We start from the raw sequence: 23,761 nt of genomic DNA, 5'->3' as shown, positions 1-23,761 counted from the left end.
GCACCTTGTGACTTTCACTGTGTCTCACACCTGTACACACACACCATGGGTGCTGGGAAAAATATAAGCACTACCGCAGTTAGGCGGTAGTGTGGGGGTAAGAAAAAAAAATGGAATATTAGGGGTTTTGCTCACTTTAAGAGCCAGCTAGGTCAGTATCACGTACAATGCATGTGTAAATAAAGGATGACTGGTGATGGGATACTGGACTTTGTGGAGTTATTTCAAGCTGCTTTAATTCAGTAATGATGCAAAAGAGGTTAAAATCCAGTTTCCAGAAAAAACATTCCAGTACATTTTTGAAATGCTTTTTCACCAATCAGTATTGTCTTTCAGCTATTTATGGAAGAAACCAGCAATTTGAGTCAAGTATAAATACTTTGTTTAATTTTATTCATTTTTTTTTATCAGTAGCCTATGTTTCGTTTTAACATGATGGTATTAAATTCAGTGGTTCAAAGTGATTTTTTTTTCCCTTCACTCAGTTATGGCAACAGAGTAGGAGCATCTTTGAGGAAATTCCTATCCTTACTCAGGCTCAATAACTTCCATATGAGTGAAACCAATGAAAGAACTTCTTCACAGGAAAAATTTGCATTGTGGTTGTGTTTATTACACATCTTTTAATATAACCAAGTCAGCAAAACATAGAGTCCATTAGACCAATCCAGTTAGTTCTGCACATAAACTATCTGTCATCCTTCCTCATTTAACCCTTTTACCCAAGTGTGTCCTTTTATTCTTTCTCCTTCACCAGCTTCTCAAATGAATGCTTTTTGCATCAAGTATTGTGTTCTACATTCATGCTACTCTTTTAGTAAAGACATAGAACGTAGAACATTACAGCACAGTACAGGCCCTTCGGCCCTCAATGTTGCGCCGACCTGTCATACCAATTTGAAGCCCATCTAACCTACACTATTCCATGTACATACATTTAGATGATCATTCTGAATACTTTATTAGATTTATCAGTGATTTTAGTATTTATGCCTACTGTAATTACAAACATCTTCTCCATGCCTACCTTTTCAACCTGTCCTCAGTCCAGAGATTGATGTAATCACATCTGAGCATTTTATTTTCTAAAGATTTCCTACCTGTATAGAGATTGGTGATCATTATAACCACTCATATTTGGTATTGATATTTCCTGTAGGTTAGGAAAGCTAAATTAAGGTGTAGTGATAACTGTTTTACTAACGTTATTCATAGATTATGTTGTTTGACAGCTAATAAACCTATGTCAAAGTTTATTTTAGTGCTAATCAACCACCTTTTGAAAATGAGATAAAATATGTGAACACGTGTGTGATTAAATCAGCAATTGATTTAAGATGGAAAGTGTCATCTATCAGTTTCCTGAAGGCAATAATATTTGGATGAAAAAAGAATTGAAACTCTAAAAACACGACCCTTTTGTTATCAGTAACAATCGATCAACTGCCAAGTAGAAGTGGAAATAATGAGTTTTGCCTTCTTTGAGCAATAGGCATGAGAATGAAGGCAAAGTACAAGTAATAAATGTAAGACAAATAAAAAGAACTAACTGCGGATGCTGGAAACTCAAACAAAAACAGAAATAGCTGGAAAATGTCAGCAGGTCTGGCAGCCTCTGTGGAGAGAAATCAGTGTCATCTGTTCTGAAGAAGGATGACTGGACCTGAAACGTTGCCTTTGATTTCTCTCCAGAGATGCTGCTGGACCTGCTGATATTTTCCACCAATTTCTGTTTTTGTTTCAAATATTGAATGTTGATTTTTATGGATTGTGAATTATGTTGGAGTGGGATCAGTCACAGCAGCTTACTATGCAGTAAGATAGAATTTTATGCAATGCTTTGTTGCTAATAGGTTCATGGTAAGTCAATGAGCAGCAAGATGGGAGAACACCAGTCATTGGACAAGAAGCTCTTCAGTTCCTTCACTGTATAATGTTCTGTCAGATGATTGGACCATGGACATGGACAGCACAGATTGAAAACCTTTTTTATAGAATAGAATCCCTACAGTGTGGAAGTAGGCCCTTCGGCCCAACAAGTCCACACTGACCCTCCGAAGCGTATCCCACCATTCCCCTCCCCTAATACTGTACATTTCCCCCAACTTGTGCACCTAACCTACACATCTCTGAACGCTATGGGCAATTTAGCTTGACCAATTCACTTAACCTGGACATCTTTGGACTGTGGGAGGAAACCCACGCAGACACGGGGAGAATGTACAAATTCCACACAGACAGTCGCCTGAGGCTGGAATTGAACCTGGATCACTGGCACTGTGAGGCAACAGTGCTAACCACTGAGCCACCATGCTACCCAAGCCAAGCTTTTAGGCTAGGCACTGTTCTTCGAAAGAGGTAGTAAATTCATTCCACACTTGCTTTTTTAGCATAGTTTACTAATTTTTCCTTTTCATGTACATATATCCAATCCATTTTTGAAAATTACTATTGAAACTGATTCCATCATGCTTTCATCCAATGCTTTCATAACTCACTGTGTAACTCTCCCTTTTTTATTTGCCAATTTTCTTCAATCCTCTGGTATCCTCTCGTTAGTAACTCCCTTGTCAGGACAATCGATGCTGTATTGCAAAAGGCTTATTTCCCTTACTGTCTGAGAGTTAGAACTCTCCAACCTTTTTTTAAACATGTATTTTTAATATCAAACTAATGTTATTATCATTTATACAGCCTCCATTCAGAAAGAACTAAAGACAGCTCCAGAATATTTCTTAAAATCAATATGAATTTGAGTTTCTTGCGTCCAATTTAGAAAAGCTGTTGAGTTTCACTTTAAATTGGAATATTTATGAAAGGAATGACATTTGTGAAGGATAAAATTAAGCAGTTTCATAAAAACAAATATTCTTGTAGGCAGTATATTTTTGCTTGCATTGTAAAATTTTGGTTCCATTCAAATCAAAGAAACATCTGATCTGGAAAATATCATCTCTCTCAGCCTCAGGGTTGAGTTTAGTTTTGTACAGAAATGTGTATCTTTATTTTATTGCTGGCTACTGCAAATTAAGTGATATACTGCTGTACAGTTTCAAAATCAGTACATCATGTCTAAACCACAGAATTCTTTTTTTATTTAGATTTCTAGACAAGACAACACAAAACTGGTTGGAACTGTTTGAAGGTAGTGGTGTACCATATGGTCCAATAAACAGCATTCAACAAGCTTTCTCTGAACCCCAGGTCAGTTCTTTGCTTTATCTTTACATAAAAAACTCGAAAATGGAATTGGAAGGAACATCAGCGAGATGGAAGATCTCCTTTGATGTAGGCTCTTTCAGTTTATTATTTAGAAAGAAACAAATAACAATGCCTAAATCAGCCAGAAAAAAAACTCTTTAAAAAAATGTTCAAGATGGCTGTTGTGCAATTGTCAGTTTTTTTAGTGAGTGCATTAAACAAGTCAGAAAAGTAAACCAGAAGGCTGAAAACCAAAAACTAGCTACAAACTAAATATCGCAAGCTTGCGGCAAGAAACTTCAGTAAGGCACAGTTACTTATGTTCTATGTTAAGTCTATAATAGTCTAATGAAAGTGTAACATGTTGATTGGTCTATGTTGCCCATGCAGATCTTGATGAAAGACATGATTGTTATGTTGGATTATGTGGCACGTTTGAGGTTATTAATGAAAATATGAAGTCAAGACCGAAGGAAAGTTGTCCCTGAACGAAAATGGTGCAATTAAGTCAAATCAAAATACGAGAAAATGATGAAATCTGAAACCAAAGCAAGATTTATTCAGCAAGTTAAAAGCCTCTGTGGAGAGATGTAGGCTCATTTTTGTGCAAAATTATGGAAAAAGTTAAAGGATTCAGCAAAGGTTACAAAAGTTTCCAGAACAAGTAATAGGACGGAGAGAATGGAAAGGGTCTTGAGTCTAACTTTAGGCATAGCAGATAGGGGGACAGCTGTGAGAAGAGAAAAGTCAATGCAGGACTGGGGGTGTTGTACTCAAATGCACATAGTATATAAAGCAAGGTAAATGAGCTTGTAGCACGGGTTGAAATTGGCAGATGATATTATGGAGATATCACAGAGACATGGCTTCAAAAGGATCATGGCTAGGACTAAATATTCAAAGATACACATCCTATTGAGCTGACATGCAAATCGACACGAAGGGCCAGGTTTGCCTTTTAGTAACAAATGAATTTAAATTGCTAGCAAGAAGTGATGTAGAGTTAGAAGGCTTAGACTCTGTGTTAGTAGAGTTAAGGAACCACAAAGGGAAAAGTAACCCTATGGGAGTTGTGTACAGGCCACTAAGCAGTATCAGGATGTGGGGAAGAAAATAAATCAGGAGATAGAAAGGGCATGTTAGAAAGGCGTTATTATAACAAACATGGAGAATCTTAATGTGCAGGTAGACTGGGAAAATCCGGTTCAGAACAGATCTCAAGGAAAGGAATTTGTGGAATGTGAATGAGATTGTTTTTGGAGCAGATTGTGGTAGACCCCACCAAGGAACTGGCAATTCTGAATCTGGTGATGTGTAATGAGGCAGTCTTGGATTGGGAGCTTAGGATGAAGGAACCACTAGGGAATAGTGACCATAATATGAGAGAATTCACCTTGAAATTTGGGAGGGACATGCTTGATTCAGATGGAACCATATTACAGTTGAGGAAAGGTAACTACAAACACATGAGGGAGGAACTGGCCAGAGATAATTGGAAGGGGAGCTTAGCATGGAGGATGGTAGAACAGCAATAGCAGGAGGTTCAGGGGCTAGTTCAGAAGGCAGAGCAGAAATTCATCTCAAGTAAGAAGAAATATGCAAAAAGGAGGACAAGGCAACTGTGGCTGACAAGGGAAGTGAAGGACAGCGTAAAGCGAAGAAAAAGCATCCAATGTGGTGAAGGTTAGTGGGAAATCGGAGAATTGAGAAACCTTTAAAAACCTGCAGGGGATAACTTTAAAAAGCAATAAGGAAGGAGAAGATGAAATGTGAGAGTAAGCTAGCTCGTAATGTAAAACAAATTGCAAGTTTTTGTAAAGATATCTAAGAGGTAAGAGAGAAGCAAGAGTGTGCACTGGATAGCTGAAAAATGAGGATGGAGAAGTAGTAATGGGTAATTAAGCAAATACATAAAGAGCTGAATCAGTACTTTGAATCAGTTTTCATATTGGATGACACCAGCAGCATAATAGAACTTCAAGAGTCAGGGGGCAGCGGGAGTTTAGTGGCCATCACTAAGGAGAAGGTGATGGGAAAGCTGCAAGGTCTGAAGGTGGATGAATCATCTGAACCAAATAGACTAAACCTCACAAGTCTGAAGGAGATAGCTGAAAAGATTGTGAAGGAAAGACCTTTCAGGAATCACTGAAGTCAGGGCAAGTCCCAGAGGCTTCAAATTGGCAAATGTAACATCCGTATTTAAGAAGGAAGGGAGGCAGAAGACTGGAAGCTCTAGGCCAGTTAGCCTGACCTCAGCTGTTGGTAAGATTGTAAAGTCAATTATTAAAGATGAAATTGCAAAGTATTAGGAAATGCATTGTAAAATAGGGCTTAATCAGCACAGCTTTGTCAAGGGGAGATGATGTATGACAAATCTGTTAGAATTCTTTAAGGAGGTAATGACTAAGTTAGATAAAGGAGAGCCAATGGACACCATCTGTTTGGGTTTCCAGAAGGCCTTTGGCAAGGTGCTGCACTGGAGGCTGCTAACTAAGGTAAGAGCCATTGGTGTTTGGGGTAAAGTACTGAAATGGATAGAGATTGGCTGACTGGCAGAAGGCAGACAGTATAGATAAAGCCAGTCACTAGTGGAATCCACGGGGTTTTGTTTTGGGAACACAACTATTTATGTTGTATATTAATGATCTTGATGAAAGAACTGAGGGCATTGTTGCTGCCTTTTATATGACACAAAGATAGGTGGAGGGCTGCGGTATTGTTGAGGAAGCAGGGAGCCTGCAGAAAGTCTTATACAGAGTAGGCAAAGAAGTGGCAGATGGTATACAGTGTTGGAAAGTGTGAGGTTATTCACTTAGATTGGACGAATAGAGACACACATTATTTTCTAAATGGAGAAAAGATTTGGAAATCTGAAGCACAAAAAGACTTCAGAGCCTTAGTTTAGTATTTTCTTAATGTAAACATGCAGGTTCATTTGTTAGTTAGGAACAGAAATGCAACATTAGCATTCATTTCAAGATATTTAGAATTTGAGAGCAGAAAATGCTGAGGCTGTATAAACCCTTGTCAGACTGCATTTGGAATATTGCAGGCAGTTTTGGGTCCTATATTTAAGGAAGGAAGTGCTGGCATCGGAGGGTTCTAGAGGAGGTTTACATGAATGATCCTGGGGATGAAGGGTTTGTTGTATGATGAATGGTTGAGGACTCTGGGTCTGTACTTGATGGGGTTGAGGTGAGGGTGGGTACGGTTGTTGGGGGGGTGGGGGGGGTGGGGGGGGAGGTGGTGGTGGTGGTGGTGGTGGTGGTGGTGGTGGTGGTGGTGGTGGTGGTGGTGGTGGTGGAGGAGTCTCATTGAAACTTACAGAATATTGAGATGCCTGGATAGACTGGACAAAGAGAAAATGTTTACACTACTAAGAGGACACAGCCTCATAGTGAAGGGACAATTTTGTGGAACAGAGTTGGAGAGGAATTTCTTCAGCCAGAAGGTGGTTAATCTGTGGAACTCGTTGTCACAGAGGGGTCTGGAGACCAAGATATTGATTATATTTCAGACAAGGCTAAATAGGCTCTTAATTAGTAAGGGAATTAGGGTTACTGAGGGAAGGCAGGAGAATGGGGTTGAGAATCATATGGACCATAATTGAATGGTGGAGCAGAGTTGTTGGGCTGAATGGCCTAATTCTCCTCCAATGCCTTGACATCTCACGGAATCCATTTCAGATATAGTACAACTTAAGTGTGCCTAAAAGGTCCACAACGCCACACCTGCAGTCTTTCTACTTTGCACAATGGGAATCTTGCAATCCATGCAGAACCACGATCCATGATCGTATGGTGGAGCAGTCAATCAGCCGAATGGCCTAATTCTAATCTTAGGACTTAACGGTCACATGGTCTTAAGTTTTGACACCTGAAATGTTAACTATGCTTTTATCCACAACGTCTGTCTAATCTGCTAAGTATTTCCAGCATCTTCAAATTTAATTTTACTTGAAGAACATGATGCACCCATTACAGTGCTGAATTTCCTACATTATTTCTGTACTTATTTATCTCTAATAACATTGATCACAGTAATGTTGTGTCTAATTATCATACTTAATGTTTTATTATTCTGACTGTGGTATTGCAGCATCAGTATTGCAATAGTTTTGTTTGGCAATGAGAAAAAGATCTGGAACATGGTGGATTTCTAGCTAACAATACTTAGGAGGGATATTTTGTGTGTGGACAAGCACTTACAAGGTTTCATAAGACATAGGAGCAGAAGTAGACCATTCGGCCCATCGAGTCTGCTCAGGCATGGCTGATATGTTCCTCACTGCCTTTTTCCTGCCTCCTCTCCATATCCCTTCAACCTATTACCAATTGAAAATCAGTCTAACTCCTCCTTAAATTTACTCATTGTCCCAGCATCCACCGCACTTTGGGGTAGCAAATTGTGTAGATTCACAATCCTTTCAGAGAAGTAGTTTCTTCTCAACTCTGTTTGACATTTGCTACCCCTTATCCTAAGACTATGACGTGTCATCTTAGAATGCTACACAAGAGGAAGCATCTGCTCCTTATCTATTTTATCCACACCTTTTATCATCTTGAGTTCCTCAATTTGATCCTCTCTCATTCTTCTGAATTCCAGAGAGTATAGACCTAAACTGTTCAGACTCTCTTCGTACAACAAACTCCTCATCTCTGGAATTAATCTAGTGAACCTCCTCTGAACGGCCTCCAATGTCACTGCGTCTTTCCTCAAATACGGGGACCAAACTGTACGCAGTACTCTAGGTGCGGTCTCACCAATACCTTGTACAGTTGCACCAACACTTCCATACCTTCATATACTATTCCTTTAGCTATAAAAGCCAACAATTCGCTTTCTTTGTTATCTGCTGTATCTGTGTGCTAGTTTTCTGTAGCTCGTGAACAAGTAAACCTAGATCCCTCTGCTCTGGAGCACCCCGAAGATAAAAGGTCGCCTTCCCTTTTTTTGACCCAAATTATCACCTTGCACTTATCCACGTTAAACTCCATCTGTCACAATTTGGCCCACTCTCCTAACCTGTCTCTATCCATTTATAAGGTTCTTATTTCCTCCCTGTAATTTACTGTCCCGTCTATTTTTGTGTCATCTGCAAATTTGGCTAGAGTGTCTTCTGTCCCTGTATCCATGTTGTTAATGTAGATTGGAAATAGCTGGGGCCCAAGGACCGAACTCTGTGACACCCCACCAGTTACATCTTGCCACCCAGAATAAAGCCATTTTTCCCGACTCTCTGTCTTCTATACATCAGCCAATCATCTGTCCAGGCTAAAACATTACCCCATATCCCATATGACCCCACTTAAGCAAGCAGTAAAGATTGCTGACAATGCAAAGAAAGATCAAGAAACTTGAGCAAGTTTTCTTTAAAAAAAAATAGATTAACTACTCAAGATTTTAGAATTATGAAAGGAACTGACACAACAGTTCATTCTGATAACGCCTTGAAAAAGTAGAGTATAGACTTTTAGGCATAAGTAGTAAAGTCTTGGAAACTAAAGTTGTGGAAGAAGTATAACACCAAAGATCGCTGAAACCAATCTGGTGAATGGGGTTGGGTGATGCTTGGATGTATTGCCGAGTAGAGAAGGAATTCATTGGTGTCATGAAAAGTATATTAGGTGAGGTTGATCTGAGAAAAAGGATCAGGTTTGTTTCAGTGGGCCCAATTTTAACTCTAAACTGAATTCACTTACAAAGTTAAGTTGGGCCCTTCGTTTTTAAAGGTGTTATCCTTGTTCCAAATGTTCTCCGCTTTCCAGTAACTGCTTGAGGAAGCTCACCATTGGCATCATCGTATAAAAATATTGAGGAAGATGTTAAGCATTTATTTCCAATTTCTATCTTTGAATATTGTTGTTTAAAAGTTGCACTGAATATTTCAGTGCATCTATACAGGGAGTTTGATTTTAAAATAAATCGGTTACCGATATCCATGATCATGATCCTCTCCTGATTCATAATCTGGTCATTCTGATGCATTATTAGACCAGAGTGAATGAATATCTGAAACAAATCTACAAATAGAAAAAAAAAAAAATTAAAATAAACCAACTTCTATTTTAAACATTGAAATTTTAAAGATAGCACGAAAAGAGATACTACATGTTTAACACGCCGGCCACTCTGTTTCTTTTTAGGAATCCACTGATAAAAATCTATGAAGTTTTTCTGTTCCATTTTGTCATTCAGACTTTTACTTGGCAGGCATGTGGTATGACAGATGTTGTCAAATTTCAGAGTCTTATATCTTCCATAGTCTGTTGAACCAGCATTTTTGTTGTTTTTGATTTAATCAGATGCTTTAGTTCCATTTCAGCCTTATGAACTCCTTCATGTACCCATTATAGTAAAAATAGTCAGAAAGTTTATAGTTGCTGTCACCAAGGATCTCAACTCAGTGCTCTTTGTTTCAATTTATTGTAACTCTAGTAAACCAATTGCTTGTACACTCACTGCCTACCAAATTGAAATCATGGAAGTGCATATTTCTATGAAATTGAAGGACAGATATTGTCTTCTTGACAACTTAGAAGAATCTAACTAACAGTAGAAATCTGCAACTCATATTCCCAGCAATTTTCTGGCACTATAATGAATGTAATTAAATGAAACGTAAGTATCATTTCTCATTGATAATTCCTCACCCATCAAATTAAAAACAAATTAGTTAATACAGTACAAACATCATATGATTGTAGTTTTCCTCCAGCTATCACCGTTTTCTTCACACAGGTGCATGTCCCTTTACAGTGCCACCAAAACCCTCAGAGTTACCACCTAACCCCTCTGTTCAAAATGTTCCTCTTTGTAGTGCCATTTGCTTTTGTAAGACTGTATTTTGCCCAATTATTTTTATATTTAGTTACTTTTTCAATGGAATTATCACGCCCCTGCTAAGGGCTAATAATATTTGATTATCTGCAGCATTTTCTCATGAGTTAAACTTTACAATAATGCACCATACCATTTAGCAGTACAATGAACTCTGTATTGGTGACCTTTAGGAGTGCAGTCAGAGCTAGGCTATGCGCAGACATGCTATCCACATGAATCGGACAAGTTTCGAGGGACTGATATAAAAAGACTGCATCCTATTATTAAGCATGAATAACAAAAAGTATTTGGGGACAAAAGGTTCCACCAAGTGGTAAAAAACAAAGTACTGAAACTCAGAAAGGCTTGTTCACCACACTAAGTCGAAGTGAGGCTCCAAGCACAGGTTTATCGTAGTCATCACAGACAGCATACAGCAATATGTGAAAGCTGGGCCAGAATACACACACAAATCTGCATCCGAATGTGGATGGAGTAGTGGAGTGGATAGACAAGTGCATCTTGTAAAGACTGTATCTTTTTATTTTACTTTGTTTTTGCTTGTGGACTGAATTGGGAAAAGCACTGTCTTAGAAAAAAAAGATTGTGGAAGAAATTGCTGTACTTTTAAGAAGCGGGTTAATGAAAATAATTGGAAGTTTACACTGTTGATTTGCAAGCTGTGGGGAAAGTGTGGAAGGAGTCTGCATGGCACCAGGTTGTGTGAGATTTAGCCAGCAACAAGTAGCTGATTGGTTTGGGCATTTGTCATCAGTTGTGAATGCCAAAGATCATTAGCCTGACCATAGCTGCCTGATTAGCTCCTCAGCAGGCGAACAGCTTATGGGTGTGAACCGTGCTCTGCAAATAATCTTGAGTAGTCATGCTTTATAATGGGATGTAGAGCATATGGACTGTTGGGAAGACAGCCGGTGTGTCTCCCTTTCCAATAAAATGCCTAAAGCCTGAAGAAAATAAGTTTATTTTCTCCCTCCATTTATTGTACCCTGTTGCTTTTAACCAATACAGTAAATCAAATAATTGTGTCTCCTGTGAAGAAGTGAGAGAGCCCGTAAGAAAATGTTAGAGAACTGGAGGACTTGGGAAACAAAAGCAGCATTCCATAGAATCCTGAAGTACTGAACTGTTTCCCCAATGTCTTTTTAACGTTACAACCATAACACCAAAATAATTTTCTTTGTATGCACGTGTGATTGTGCGTGCATATTTTAGACAGGGGGATGGAGTTATATTTCAACAGTTCATAGTTGTCCACTTGAGATTTGAATCTATTTATTTGTAATAAATAGTGGTTCTTTTTATGTACACAAACGTGATCTGTGTTTTCTATTGACCTGGATTTATCTGACAGATAAATTGTGGACTTTACATAGTTTAGTAAAGGTTTTCACTTTTGTGATAACACTGGGAAGGGTTTTAGATTAGATTAGATTACTTTAGATTACTTAGATTACTTACAGTGTGGAAACAGGCCCTTCGGCCCAACAAGTCCACACCGCCCCGCCGAAGCGTACCCACCCATACCCCTACATCTACATCTACATCTACATCGACATCGACCCCATACCTAACACTACGGGCAATTTAGCATGGCCAATTCACCTGACCTGCACATCTTTGTGACTGTGGGAGGAAACCGGAGCACCCGGAGGAAACCCACGCAGACACGGGGAGAACGTGCAAACTCCACACAGTCAGTCGCCTGAGGCGGGAATTGAACCCGGGTCTCCGGCGCTGTGAGGCAGCAGTGCTAACCACTGTGCCACCGTGCCGCCCTTGTGTGGCATGATTTCTAGTATGTTACTCCAGTGAGATGTGATAGTCTAGAAACATGCGTCACCCTGTGACCCTCATTCTGTCAGTCATGCTTTTAGAGTTATAGAGATGTACCGTATGGAAACAGACCCTTCGGTCCAACTCGTCTGTGCCGACCAGATATCCCAACCCAATCTAGTCCCACCTGCCAGCACCCGGCCCATATCCCTCCAAACCCTTCCTATTCACATACCCATCCAACTGCCTCTTAAATGTTGCAATTGTACCAGTCTCCACCACTTTTGCTCGCAGCTCATTCCATACACGTACCACCCTCTGCGTGAAAATGTTGCCCCTTAGGTCTCTTTTATATCTTTCCCCTCTCACCCTAAACTTATGCCCTCTAGTTCTGGACTCCCTGACCCCAGGGAAAAGACTTTGCCTATTTATCTGATCCACACCCCTCATAATTTTGTAAACCTTTATAAGGTCACTCCCCAGCCTCTGACGCTTCAGGGAAAACAGCCCCAGCCTGTTCAACCCCTCCCTATAGCTCAAATCCTCCAACCCTGGCAACATCTTTGTAAATCTTTTCTGAACCTTTTCAAGTTTCACAACATCTTTCCGATAGGAAGGAGACCAGAATTGCACGCAATATTCCAACAGTGGCCTAACCAATGTCCTGTACAGCCGCAACATGACCTCCCAACTCCTGTACTCAATACTCTGACCAATAAAGGAAAGCATACCAAACGCCTCCTTCACTATCCTATCTACATGCGACTCCACTTTCAAGGAGCTATGAACCTGCACTCCAAGGTTTCTTTGTTCAGCAACACTCCTTGGACCTTACCATTCAGTGTATAAGTCCTGCTAAGATTTGCTTTCCCAAAATGCAGCACCTCTCATTTGTCTGAATTAAACTCCATCTGCCACTTCTTAGCCCATTGGCCCATCTGGTCCAGATCCTGTTGTAATCTGAGGTAACCCTCTTCACTGTCCACCAAACCTCCAATTTTGGTGTCATCAGCAAGCTTACTAACTGTACCTCTTATGCTCGCATCCAAATCATTTATGTAAATGACAAAAAGTAGAGGGCCCAGCACCAATCCTTGTGGAACTCCACTGGTCACAGGCCTCCAGTCTGAAAAACAACTCTCCACCACCACCCTCTGTCTTCTACCTTTTGATCCAGTTCTGTATCCAAATGGCTAGTTCTCCCTGTATTCCGTGAGATCTAAACTTGCTAACCAGTCTCCCATGGGGAACCTTGTCGAACGTCTCACTGAAGTCCATATAGATCACACATGTACTGCTCTGCCCTCATCAATCCTCTTTGTTACTTCTTCAAAAAAACTCAATCAAGTTTGTGAGACATGATTTCCCACGCACAAAGCCATGCTGACTATCCCGAGTCAGTCCTTGCCTTTCCAAATACATGTACATCCTGTCCCTCAGGATTCTCTCCAACAACTTGCCCACCACCGATGTCAGGCTCACTGGTCTATCGTTCCCTGGCTTGTCCTTACCACCCTTCTTAAACAGTTTGTTTTGTGCGAATGACGTGTGTATTGAATTTTGTGTTGCACAAATGCCAGCTACATTTTTTTGTCTTAAGCGCTGCATTTTAAAATCACACCGTGTGTAGCTTTTCCATCTACCAAATGAAATGCCAGTATTGTACTGAGATGAATTAATGTTTTAAAATTTGAGCTTTGAGCAATATAAATTATGGTAATGATTCACCTGTAAAAGCATCTGTAATATAAAAGGAATCTTTGGATGCTCCATTGTATTTGGAATATTTACTTCAATGTTATCCGTAGCTCAGCAGTAACACTCCAGAGATTGAGTAGTTCTGAAGGAATGATGCACTGTTGGATGTGCTATCATTTGGATCAGATGTTAAAATGAGGCCCTGAATTTGCATTTTCAAGTGAACATAATACATTCATGGCATTTCCTGCAGGAGAGTTGCTTGGCAGGTATTTATCATTGATGCTTTATAATCTGTTTGTTTAACTCATTTGTTAGAATCTTGCTGTGTGCATTTTGGCTGCTTTTTTCATAAGTGACTTTATTTCAAACGTTTTTATTTGGCTGTGAATTGTTTGGGGTATCCTGACGGTGTGAAAGATACTATTAAACTGTGTGTTATTTCTTTGAAAATAAGATAATTTCTGCCTTTTAAAATTATTTTTGAATGGTATGAACTTATCAAATACAGAGGATGAGAGGGACTATATGTGTATGTCCATTGATCCTTGAAGACAGGTCGACGAGGTGGTTAACATACGGGCTCATTGCCTTTATTCGTCAAGGCATTGAATACAAAAGGAAATAGGTCATGTTGGAACTGTTCATAATGTTAGTTCGGCCACAGCTGGTGTAACATGTGCTGTTCTGGTCACCATATTATATGAAGGTTACCATGAAGGTCCCACCATTTCAACCTCACCTCTTATCAGAGATGTGGTGACTCTCATTTTAAACCAACACCAGTTGTCTCTCTTTAGTAAGGGAGCAGCCTTGTGGTTCTCTGGGACTATGGAAACTTTACCTTACTATATGAAGGATTGTGCTTGCACTAGAGAGAGTATAGAAGAGATTCACCAGGATGTTGATTTAGCTATGAAGAGATCAACAAGTTTCAGACTTACCATCGACTACTTTTTAATATCTGTCTCATTCTGAGACACGTGGATCTCCAACAAGGATGGGCACCTCAGCACCTCACCTGTACTGCAAACCCACGGTTAACCTCACAATGCTACACTTCTCTAGCTTCCACCCAAAACATTTAAAACGGCCATCTCCTACAAATAAACCCTCTCCATACACAGGATCTGTTCGGATGAAGAGAAATGTGACGGACACTTGGAAATGCTCAAGGATGCCCTCATAAGAATAGGGTACGATGCTCAACTCATTGACCGCCAGTTCTGATGTGCCACAGTGAGAAACCGTAATGACCTCCACAGGAAACAGACAGGGTGCCCTTCGTTCTAGGGTGCTGAACAACTATGGCATGTTCTTCACAGCCTGCAATACATAATCAATGAGGATGAGCACCTCGCCAAGACCTTCCCCACACCCCCACTTCTCATCTTTAAACAACCACCAAATCTTAAACAGATCATGATTCATAGCAAACTGCCCAACCTTCAGGACAACAACACAGCAATCACTGCAAGATGTGTTAGAATATCGACACGGGTAACACCATTACACGTGGGGACACCTCCCACCATGTATGCAGCGAGTACTCATGTGACTTGGCCAGCGTAGTCTATCTCCTACGCTTCAGGCAAGGATGCCCTGCGGCATAGTACATTGGCGAGACCGAGCAGACACGATGACAATGGATGAATGGATACTGCACAACAATCATCAAGCAGGAGTGTTCCCTCCCAGTTGGGGAACACTTCAGCAGTCTGGGACTTTCAGCCTCGGACCTTGGGGTGATCATCCTCCAAGGCGGACTTCGGGATAAGCAACAATGCAGAATGGCTGAGCAGAAGCTGATAGCAAAGTTCGGTACCCATGGGAATGGCCTCAACCGGGCCTTTGGGTTCATGTCACACTACAGGTGACCCCATGCACGATATTTTCTCTTGCTCGCTCTCTCTCACACACATTCACTCTCTCACACACTCACTCTCTCTCTCTCACTCTCACTCACTCTCACACACACACGCACACACCCCACGTAGATCCTCCCTCATATATAAGGTGTCTCTCATATGCACACACACACACCCCCTGCACTCACACCAACAGACACACCCTCTCTCACACACACACACACACACACACACACACACACACACACACACACACACACACACACACTTAACCAAGCACACACTTTATCACATGCACACTCCTACATGCGCACACATATGAGCTTAGGGAGAGAATTTGTTTTTGCAAAATTAGTTTTATTTTACTCAAAACTGCATGAATCCATGTAAAACTCCAAAACTGTACAGAGGGGTTGTCAGTCTGACATAGCATTTGGACACAGAATTCACACCTATTGTTTAAAAAGCTGAGCTATCTTGAGAATTTAATTTAAAAGAACAGAAACCAGCATATCCCATTATAAAAGTTTTAATCTAAGATTGTTTACTGTATCACATCTACATGACACTGGACTCCTTTGGCTATAAGTTCTGTGAGCATGATCTTCACCTCCACACCCACCTAATGAAGGCGTGGCGCTCCAAAAGCTAGTGCTTCCAAATAAACCTGTTGGACTATAACCTGGTGTTGTGTGATTATTAACTTTGTCCACCCCAGACCCACACCGGTACCTCCATAGATTGTGGTTGTTTTCCTTAGAACAGCGAAGTTTGAGGAAGCTCCTAACTGAGTGCATGAAGTTCTGAGGCATACAGACAAGGTACATAAATAAGGTAGCTGCCCTGAGTAGAGGGGTAAGTAACAAGGTAGCACAGTTTTAAAGTAAGGAGCAGGAGATTTAGCGGGTATTTGAGGAAATGTTTTGACCCAGAGCATGGTGAGTATCGGGAACTCACTGCCCAAAAGGGTGGCAGAAACAGGAGACCTCGTGACATTTTAAGAAGTATTTAGATGAACACAAGAAATGCCAATACATACTCAGGTAAGGGCTAAGTTCTGGAAAATTGGATTAGAATAGATGGATGCTTGATGACAAGCAATGGGCCAAAGTGTTCCTGTGCTGCAAAAAACCTGATGACACCTTGACTCTCAGATATCCCAATCAATGGGAAAATGTTTGATATGATTATGAAATATTTGATATGAATCACTATAAAAAGGGGGTGAAATTGAAGTAATTATACTGCAATCAGAAGGGTCAGGATTGGTCAGTCAAATCCAAATGATATGGGTACTGAGAGGTTAAGGGATACCCTAAATAGAACAACCAAATCAAAAGGGTTTGGTCTAAGTTGAATTGAATTGAGCAAAGCATGAGATTTTGCCTGTGATTTTACAAAACTATTCTTTTTCTTAATAAGTCTTGGTAATTTTGTCTTAGGTCAGGTTAAATTGTGGAGATATTTAAATCATTAAAACCAAAAAGGTGTTGTGTAATATAGACTAATTGAGAATTTTGTATCAGGGCACTCGGAGATTTGTTTTAATAAGCGGGTTTGTGATTCAGCCAAGTGCTGAGAGATTTTGGTATTTTTCATAAAATTCTAAAGTCTAAAAACTGTTGTAAGAGGGAGTGGGAATGGGAGCGATCTATAACTGTAAGCAATTTAACATGGGTACAAAATTGACATTGTGTGATAAAATATGGGCAGTCATGAATCAGCAGTCAGTTTTACATCTCTCCTGATCTTTGTTTCTATTGATCTTTTTCAGACTGTACATTGGAGTACTGTGCTCAGTTCTAGTTACTGTAAGACAGAGGGAAGTCTTCAAGCCATCAAAGCAGTCAAATGAACAGACATTAGTCTATTCCTTAGTTTGAAGGATGTGAGATTTGGAAAGGCAAGATGGGCTTGGGACGTTTTAACTTATTAAGACAGTTTCTAAAACGTGATGACATAGAGACACTTAACTTTGTCCTTGTTTGTTATGATCTGCTTGCACTGTTTGCAAAACCAGGCATTTCACTGTACTTAGGTACATGTGACTACAATGAATTAAACTGAAACTAGGACAAGGGCAAATGAGTTAAACTAATAAAAAACAATATTTGAAATGGCCTGTTGAACAGAGCGATGAAGTGAAAATCTGGAATGATTTAGGAATTAGCTGGAAGCAGCACTGGGAAATGGAGGGTTGTTCTAGGTGGATGAATCAAGATGGTAGAAACTGATTTTTCTGATTTTAATGATCATGTGACAAAAGATTCAGATTAATTTCTGGTTTGAAAATTTTAGCAGCCTCCTTCTGTAAATAATCACTAATATTAATATTTCTTTTAATTGATGAGAAACTGCTTTTCAACTAAGTTTGGATCCAGCATATCTAGTCTAGATCACTCTCATATACACAATAAAAATATCAGGGGTTTATGCCTTTCGTGTGAGATGTTTAACCTGTCAATACAGAACAGTCATTCTTCTATGAATTCACATATTCCAGTTATTTAGCCAGCCAATAAGTGATATGGTTTTCTGCATTCCTCGGGTTTTAGGATTTAAAACACTTACATTACCTTGTAAGATAGGGTTTATTTGCTGAGCCACAGTCAAGTGAAATTTTAGCATCTCATCTACGGCTGATGGCTAGTTTGGTTGAGATTTTGATGTTGTCCCATTGGGACATCATAGGTATGAAAGTTTTCTTTTTAAGAAACTTATATTTAGCATTTTGCAAATTTATGTAGATTCACTTGGCACAGGTGTCCCTCAGGCCAGTACTTGCATGTCTTTCTTCTTTAAGTAATTGAAGGCACTACACAAGATTTTGCAAATAGTCACCTACGGTGCTATCTGCTCTAGTAGGTTGATATAAGTCTGTGTAGTGCTGCAATAAAAGTAGCACTTCTTAGACTTCAGCCAGCACAGAGTAATAAAATCGTTAATTACTTGTTGGATTTGCTTAATAAGCAGCAATTGTGTTTACTATGCAAACTGTGTCTTCCATCTAACAGTACATGTGAATGTAGGATTTCTGGATGAACCCCTTAAATTTGTGCTTGTAAAGTGTTACAGCTGAGGGGTTGGAGAGTGCACTGTGTCTCTCCAGTTCCACCACTCCATTGGTCATGACCTAACTTTAAATACCTTGTGCAGTTACTGACATGACCAGTTATATTTTGATATATATTAAATTTAGAATAAAAATGTCTATCAATCAGTTTTCCTTAGCAAACAACAGAATTATTGATTTATTCTACAACAAGACTTGTTCGATAAAGATACAAATCAAATTAACACACTGTTTCAGATATGAAAGTATAAATATTTACCCTTCTATAACCATCCTATTAAACTTGTTCATAATTTTGACCATGTCTACACCTGATCTTTTCTGAAGATATTATTCTTTTCTGGACAAAAAAATAAATCCCAATCTGCTTTTACTTTCTCAATAGCTGTAATCTTTCAGTTCTGTATAAAGAAAGTATTGCGATTATATAGCACCTTTTAAGACTTCAGGACATTCCAAAGCACTTCATTTCAAAATTACTCTATTGACTGTATAAGTCATTGTTGCAATGTCAACAATGCACCAAAGTCAGTTTGCATGTGGCAAGGTCCCAGTGTGATCATGACCAGATGATATGCTTTTTGTAACATTGTTTGAGGGACAACTGTTAGAAAGGACATCTGGGGTAGCTCTGCTCTTCTTTGAAATAATGCCATGGAATCATTTACATTCATCTTAGAGGCAAATGGTCCCTTAGCTTAAGCATCTAAACCCAAAGATCATCCTTCTGATACTATAGGAGTTCCTTAGGACTGATTTGGAGCATCAGCCTCTGCTCTGGGTTTTGGAATCCATCTTGAATTCACAACCTTCTGACTCAAGAGCTGAGATTATGGCTAACTGAGCCACAGTTTCATCCTTGTATATCTTGTATCCACCTCTTCAGGGTTTCTGTTTTCTAATACGATGACAACCAAAATTGTACACAGTATTCTAATTATGACCTGTCCAGGATCCTATGCAATTTATACATTATCTATACTGTATATTATTTAATATAACTTTGCAATAAGTTCATGGTCCAGTTCAAACTGCTGATGCACAAATTATAGTATCTAGCCTTAGACAATAAGTTTTCCAATGGTGCAAGTTAGTAGTTACTGGTTTTGCAGATCTAAATGCTTGTGGCTTAAGAAATGTTCTTCACTAGCTCACTCTAGTTTGCTCTGGTATTTAGTAAAATAAATGAACTTCTCAAGTTCTTATTTAAGATGGAAGTTTACTCACAACTTAGAAAGCTGTCTCATCAACTTTTTACTTGGTGCAAATAGCCTGTCCAGGTAAGGGAAGATTAGAATATTAAAGAGAAAGGACAGGGTAATAGAGCAGATTAGTGATATAGGTAATGATCATCGGAGTGCTGGGAAGGGAATGCACATTTAAACATAAGAATGCACTAACAAATGAAGTTGAACAGGTAAAAATGGTTAAGACAACAATAGTATTGGTCTTTTATCTGAATGTGTGCAATGTTTGCGATAATATAGACTATTGACGGCATAAATAGAAATAAATAGGCCTAATGTGACAGCCATTGAAGAAACTAACTGCATATTCAAGAGTATTTAACATTTCAAAACAGTAGGAAGAAATGAAAATGAAGCAGCAAAGCTCTGTTAATTATGGATGAAATTAGTACAGATATGATCCCACCTGATGGTAATGTTGGACACGTCAAATCTGAGGGTAATATCTGTCTTGATATATTGGAAGTTTTAGTTTTGCAGTTAGGTTAAGTAGGGTGCAGTTACATCCACATGAGGCTGCCATTGAATTTTAACAAAAGAATATAAGTGTATTACACAGAATAAAAAAGTTATATAAATATGATAGTGTAGAAAGATCTTAGCATACCAGCAAAAAGAGAAGTTCAACTTTTTTGACAGCATTATCCTTTACAAACACTCAACCTCAGTGAAGTATCTTTCTAATCTTAATTCTTGAACTGTTTATGTAACTAAGATGGTTGCAAGCATTTATTTTCAATGGCTTTCTAGATGTGATCCTCTCTCTTTCTGTCTCTCCCTCAGATACTCAGATGTCCACTATTTCACTGACTTCTTGCTGAATTTTAGGAAATCCCCAGTCCACTTAAACTGCTAAAACTAGTCATTTCCAGCTGTGCAAACGTATACTACCATAAACCAAACTACTTACTTCTGGTATGAAGCTTTCTTCTCAACTGAAACCTGATTTTGGCCATGAGTCTGACTTTCCATGTGTCCTAACTGTCCAACTTTATAAACATTTCATCAATTAATTCCCCAGGTAGCTATCTCTTATGAGCTTCAGTCATATGGTTTCTTGGAAATGATGTTTGAAACAGTGTATTCAAAAATTGACTCCTATCTCTCTTTAAAAAAAGGCATCTTCACAGAACTAAATCAAAACCTCATTAACCACTACTTTAAGATTTAAATTCCCAAATTATAGTCCTGTGCTATAAACTTTTATCACAATACCTTAGAGCAAAATTGATTTTGACTTGGAAGATCAAGGTGTTGAATCAGTTTGGGTGAAAATAAAAAATAGCAGAAGAAACATGTCATTGATAGGAGTAGTTTATAACTACGCCATAACGCAAAATATATATCAAGGAATGGTGGCAGTTAGTAAGGAAGGTACTATAATTATGATGTGATTTTAACCTTCATTTCATAGGACAAATCAAATTGACAAAGATAACTTTGGGGTTGACTTCAGGACATTTTCTGGTGAAACCATATGTTGTGAAACCAATCAGGGAACAGGATTAAGTTAAAAATCACACAACACCGCAATCACACAACACAACAGGTTTAATTGGAAGCACTAGCTTTTGGAGCGCTGCTCCTTCATCAGGATATTTTGGATCTTGTGATATATAACAGAACAACAATAGTTAATGACCTAATTGTAAATGATCATCTGGAGAAAAGTTATTGAAGCGAGATAGAATTCCACATTCAGTTTCAGAATGAGAAAATTTGATCTGAGATTACAGTTTTCATTTTAACTAAAGGAATTGCTATAGTATGATAACAGTGTTGGCTACCATAAACTGGGAAAATGGGTTAAGAGGTAAAGTAAAAGAGAAACAGTGGCAGATATTGAAGGAAAAATTTCATAACACTCTAAAGATATCTTCGACTGAGAAGTAATGTTCATGAGAAAGTGATTCATCGTGCTAAAGTAATTAAGAATAGCATTGAATTAAAAGAAAAAGTCTACAATGTTGCAAAGATTTGTTGTAGGCCAGAAGATCACAAACATTTTGAAAGCCAACAAAAAATGAAAAAATAAAGGGAGAAGTTAGAATATCAGAGGAGTTAGAATAATTAGCAAGAAATATAAAAACAGATGATAAAAGGTTTCTCAATTATGTAAAATGAAGTGAAATAGCTTAAATAACATTAGGGCATGAGACAGGGGAAGTAATAGTGGGAGCAAAGGCAGAAACTTTAAACAAGTATTTTATATCTGTATTCATGATCATAGACATCAAAAGCATACCAAGACAAGTAGAAAGGCATGGGAGAAAATTGAAACAATTACTATCACTAGAGAAAGAGTACTAGGCAAACAAATGGATTAAAGGCTGACAGGTCCCCTTAGCTTTTATGGTCTACAAGGGTCTTAAAGGAAGTGATTACAGAGATAGTGAACCAGTTGGTTGTAATCTTTAAAAATTCTGTGCTTTATGTAAAGATCACTGCAGATTGGAAAATTACCAATGTAACACCCCTTTTCTGGAAAGGAGGAAGACCAAAAATAGATACCTGTGGGTACTTGGTTAATCTAACATTTGTCATTGGGAAAATGCTGAAATCAATTATTAAGGACATTTTAAAAAGTACAATGTAATCAAGCACACTAACTCTGATTTTGTAAAGGCAATCATGCTTGATATATTTTTTAGTCTTTTTCAGAATGTAAGAAGTAGGGTGGATAAAGGGGAATGATTATATATATTTCATTTGGATTTTCATAAGACATTTGATAGATGCTAAATTTAAGATTAAGAGTTCACGATATTGGGTTTAATAACCGGAAACAAAAAATTGGAATAAATCAACATCACCTGTTTAATCGATATCAATGACTTGGATGAAGAGAGAGAATTGTGACTAAATCTGCTGGTGATATGGAAATGGATGGGAAAGCATGTTGTGAGGACGACACAAAATCTGGCAAGAAGTATAAATAGGCATGCAAAAAAATTGAGTACAATTCAGGATAACATGAGGTTATTCATTTTGGTACAAAGAATAGAAAAAGCAGATTATTATTTAAATGGAAATATATGACAGCTGTGCTACAGAGGGTTCTGAGTGTAATCAGAATTTATTTTATTCTTTCATGGGATCTGGCCATCTCTGGCAAGGCCAACATTTCTTGCAATTCCTAATAAAAAAGGAGGTGGTGAGTTGTCTGTTTGAACCGCTGAAGTCCACGTGGTGCATGGATATCCAGGATGCTGTTAGGAGATGAGTTCCAAGATTTTGTAATATTGAAGAATTAGTAGTATAGTTCCAAGTCAAAATGCTGTGAGGTGGTGTATGTAATGCACATTATTTGCACTGTGTTGTTAGTAAATGGCATCAAGATGATAGGTCAGAACACCAAAATCCTTTGTGTGTATTTTAGTGCCGAATTCCAAACTGCCTTTTTTTTTAAAGGGAACTGCTACAGAGACAAAATAACTGAAGTTATTAGCTCAGTGTCTTGCTGGCAAAAATTCTATGGGACCAATGAGACCAAATGACTCCTAAAGGTGTCATAGAGTTGTGGAACATGGAAACAGTCCTTTTGGTCCAACCCATCCATGCCGATCAGCTATCCTTTCAGTAAAGGATGATCAAAATAACACAACACTACTTTTGTATAATAAAAAAAATGTTCTAATACCCTGTGACCATCAGTGGAACCAATGGGCTAGTCTCAACTAATAACAATGCTGCATGTATCAGTAAAATTAATGTAATATCAATATATAAAAATGTAATTTAATTTTGAAATAAGACCTGTACCATTCTTAGTGCTTTCACGGCTAATGTTAATGGCAGTGAAGTTTGACGGGTAAGTGTTGCCCTAGATGCAGACCTCCCTGTTTGCCACAGAGGCTGCTTTTTTAATCCACCCATTGCTGCAGCATTGCCAGTTGACAATCGGTTTCACTGCTGAGAGGTTTCTCTGCTCAATGTGTCCCATGCACATCACTGGAATTTTAAATTTTGATTGTGATTTTCTGGAATATGGAAAAAGCAAGAGATTGGACATAGCACACACTTCATTTTATGCTATTGAGAATGGCATGCTGTTGACA

At 38.7% G+C, this 23,761-nt stretch overlaps 1 protein-coding gene across 5 annotated transcripts in view; it reads left to right on the top strand.

Annotated features, from left to right (window-relative positions):
* Positions 1 to 23,761, top strand: part of sugct (succinyl-CoA:glutarate-CoA transferase) — a 423,980-nt gene that overhangs the window by 178,659 nt on the left and 221,560 nt on the right. For all 5 annotated transcript variants that reach the window (XR_011960715.1, XR_011960714.1, XM_072571162.1 and 2 more), the window contains one exon: positions 3,102 to 3,204. Coding sequence is in view for 3 of the 5 variants with exons in the window: in XM_072571162.1 (XP_072427263.1) it covers positions 3,102 to 3,204 (103 nt within the window). In the remaining 2 variants the exon portion in view is untranslated. The remainder of the gene's footprint in view (positions 1 to 3,101; positions 3,205 to 23,761) is intronic.

Source organism: Chiloscyllium punctatum, chromosome 5 (assembly GCF_047496795.1).
Source record: "Chiloscyllium punctatum isolate Juve2018m chromosome 5, sChiPun1.3, whole genome shotgun sequence".
Taxonomy (NCBI): domain Eukaryota; kingdom Metazoa; phylum Chordata; class Chondrichthyes; order Orectolobiformes; family Hemiscylliidae; genus Chiloscyllium; species Chiloscyllium punctatum.
The sequence above is the reverse complement of the archived record's forward strand: the minus strand, read 5'-3'. Positions and strand labels throughout refer to the sequence as shown.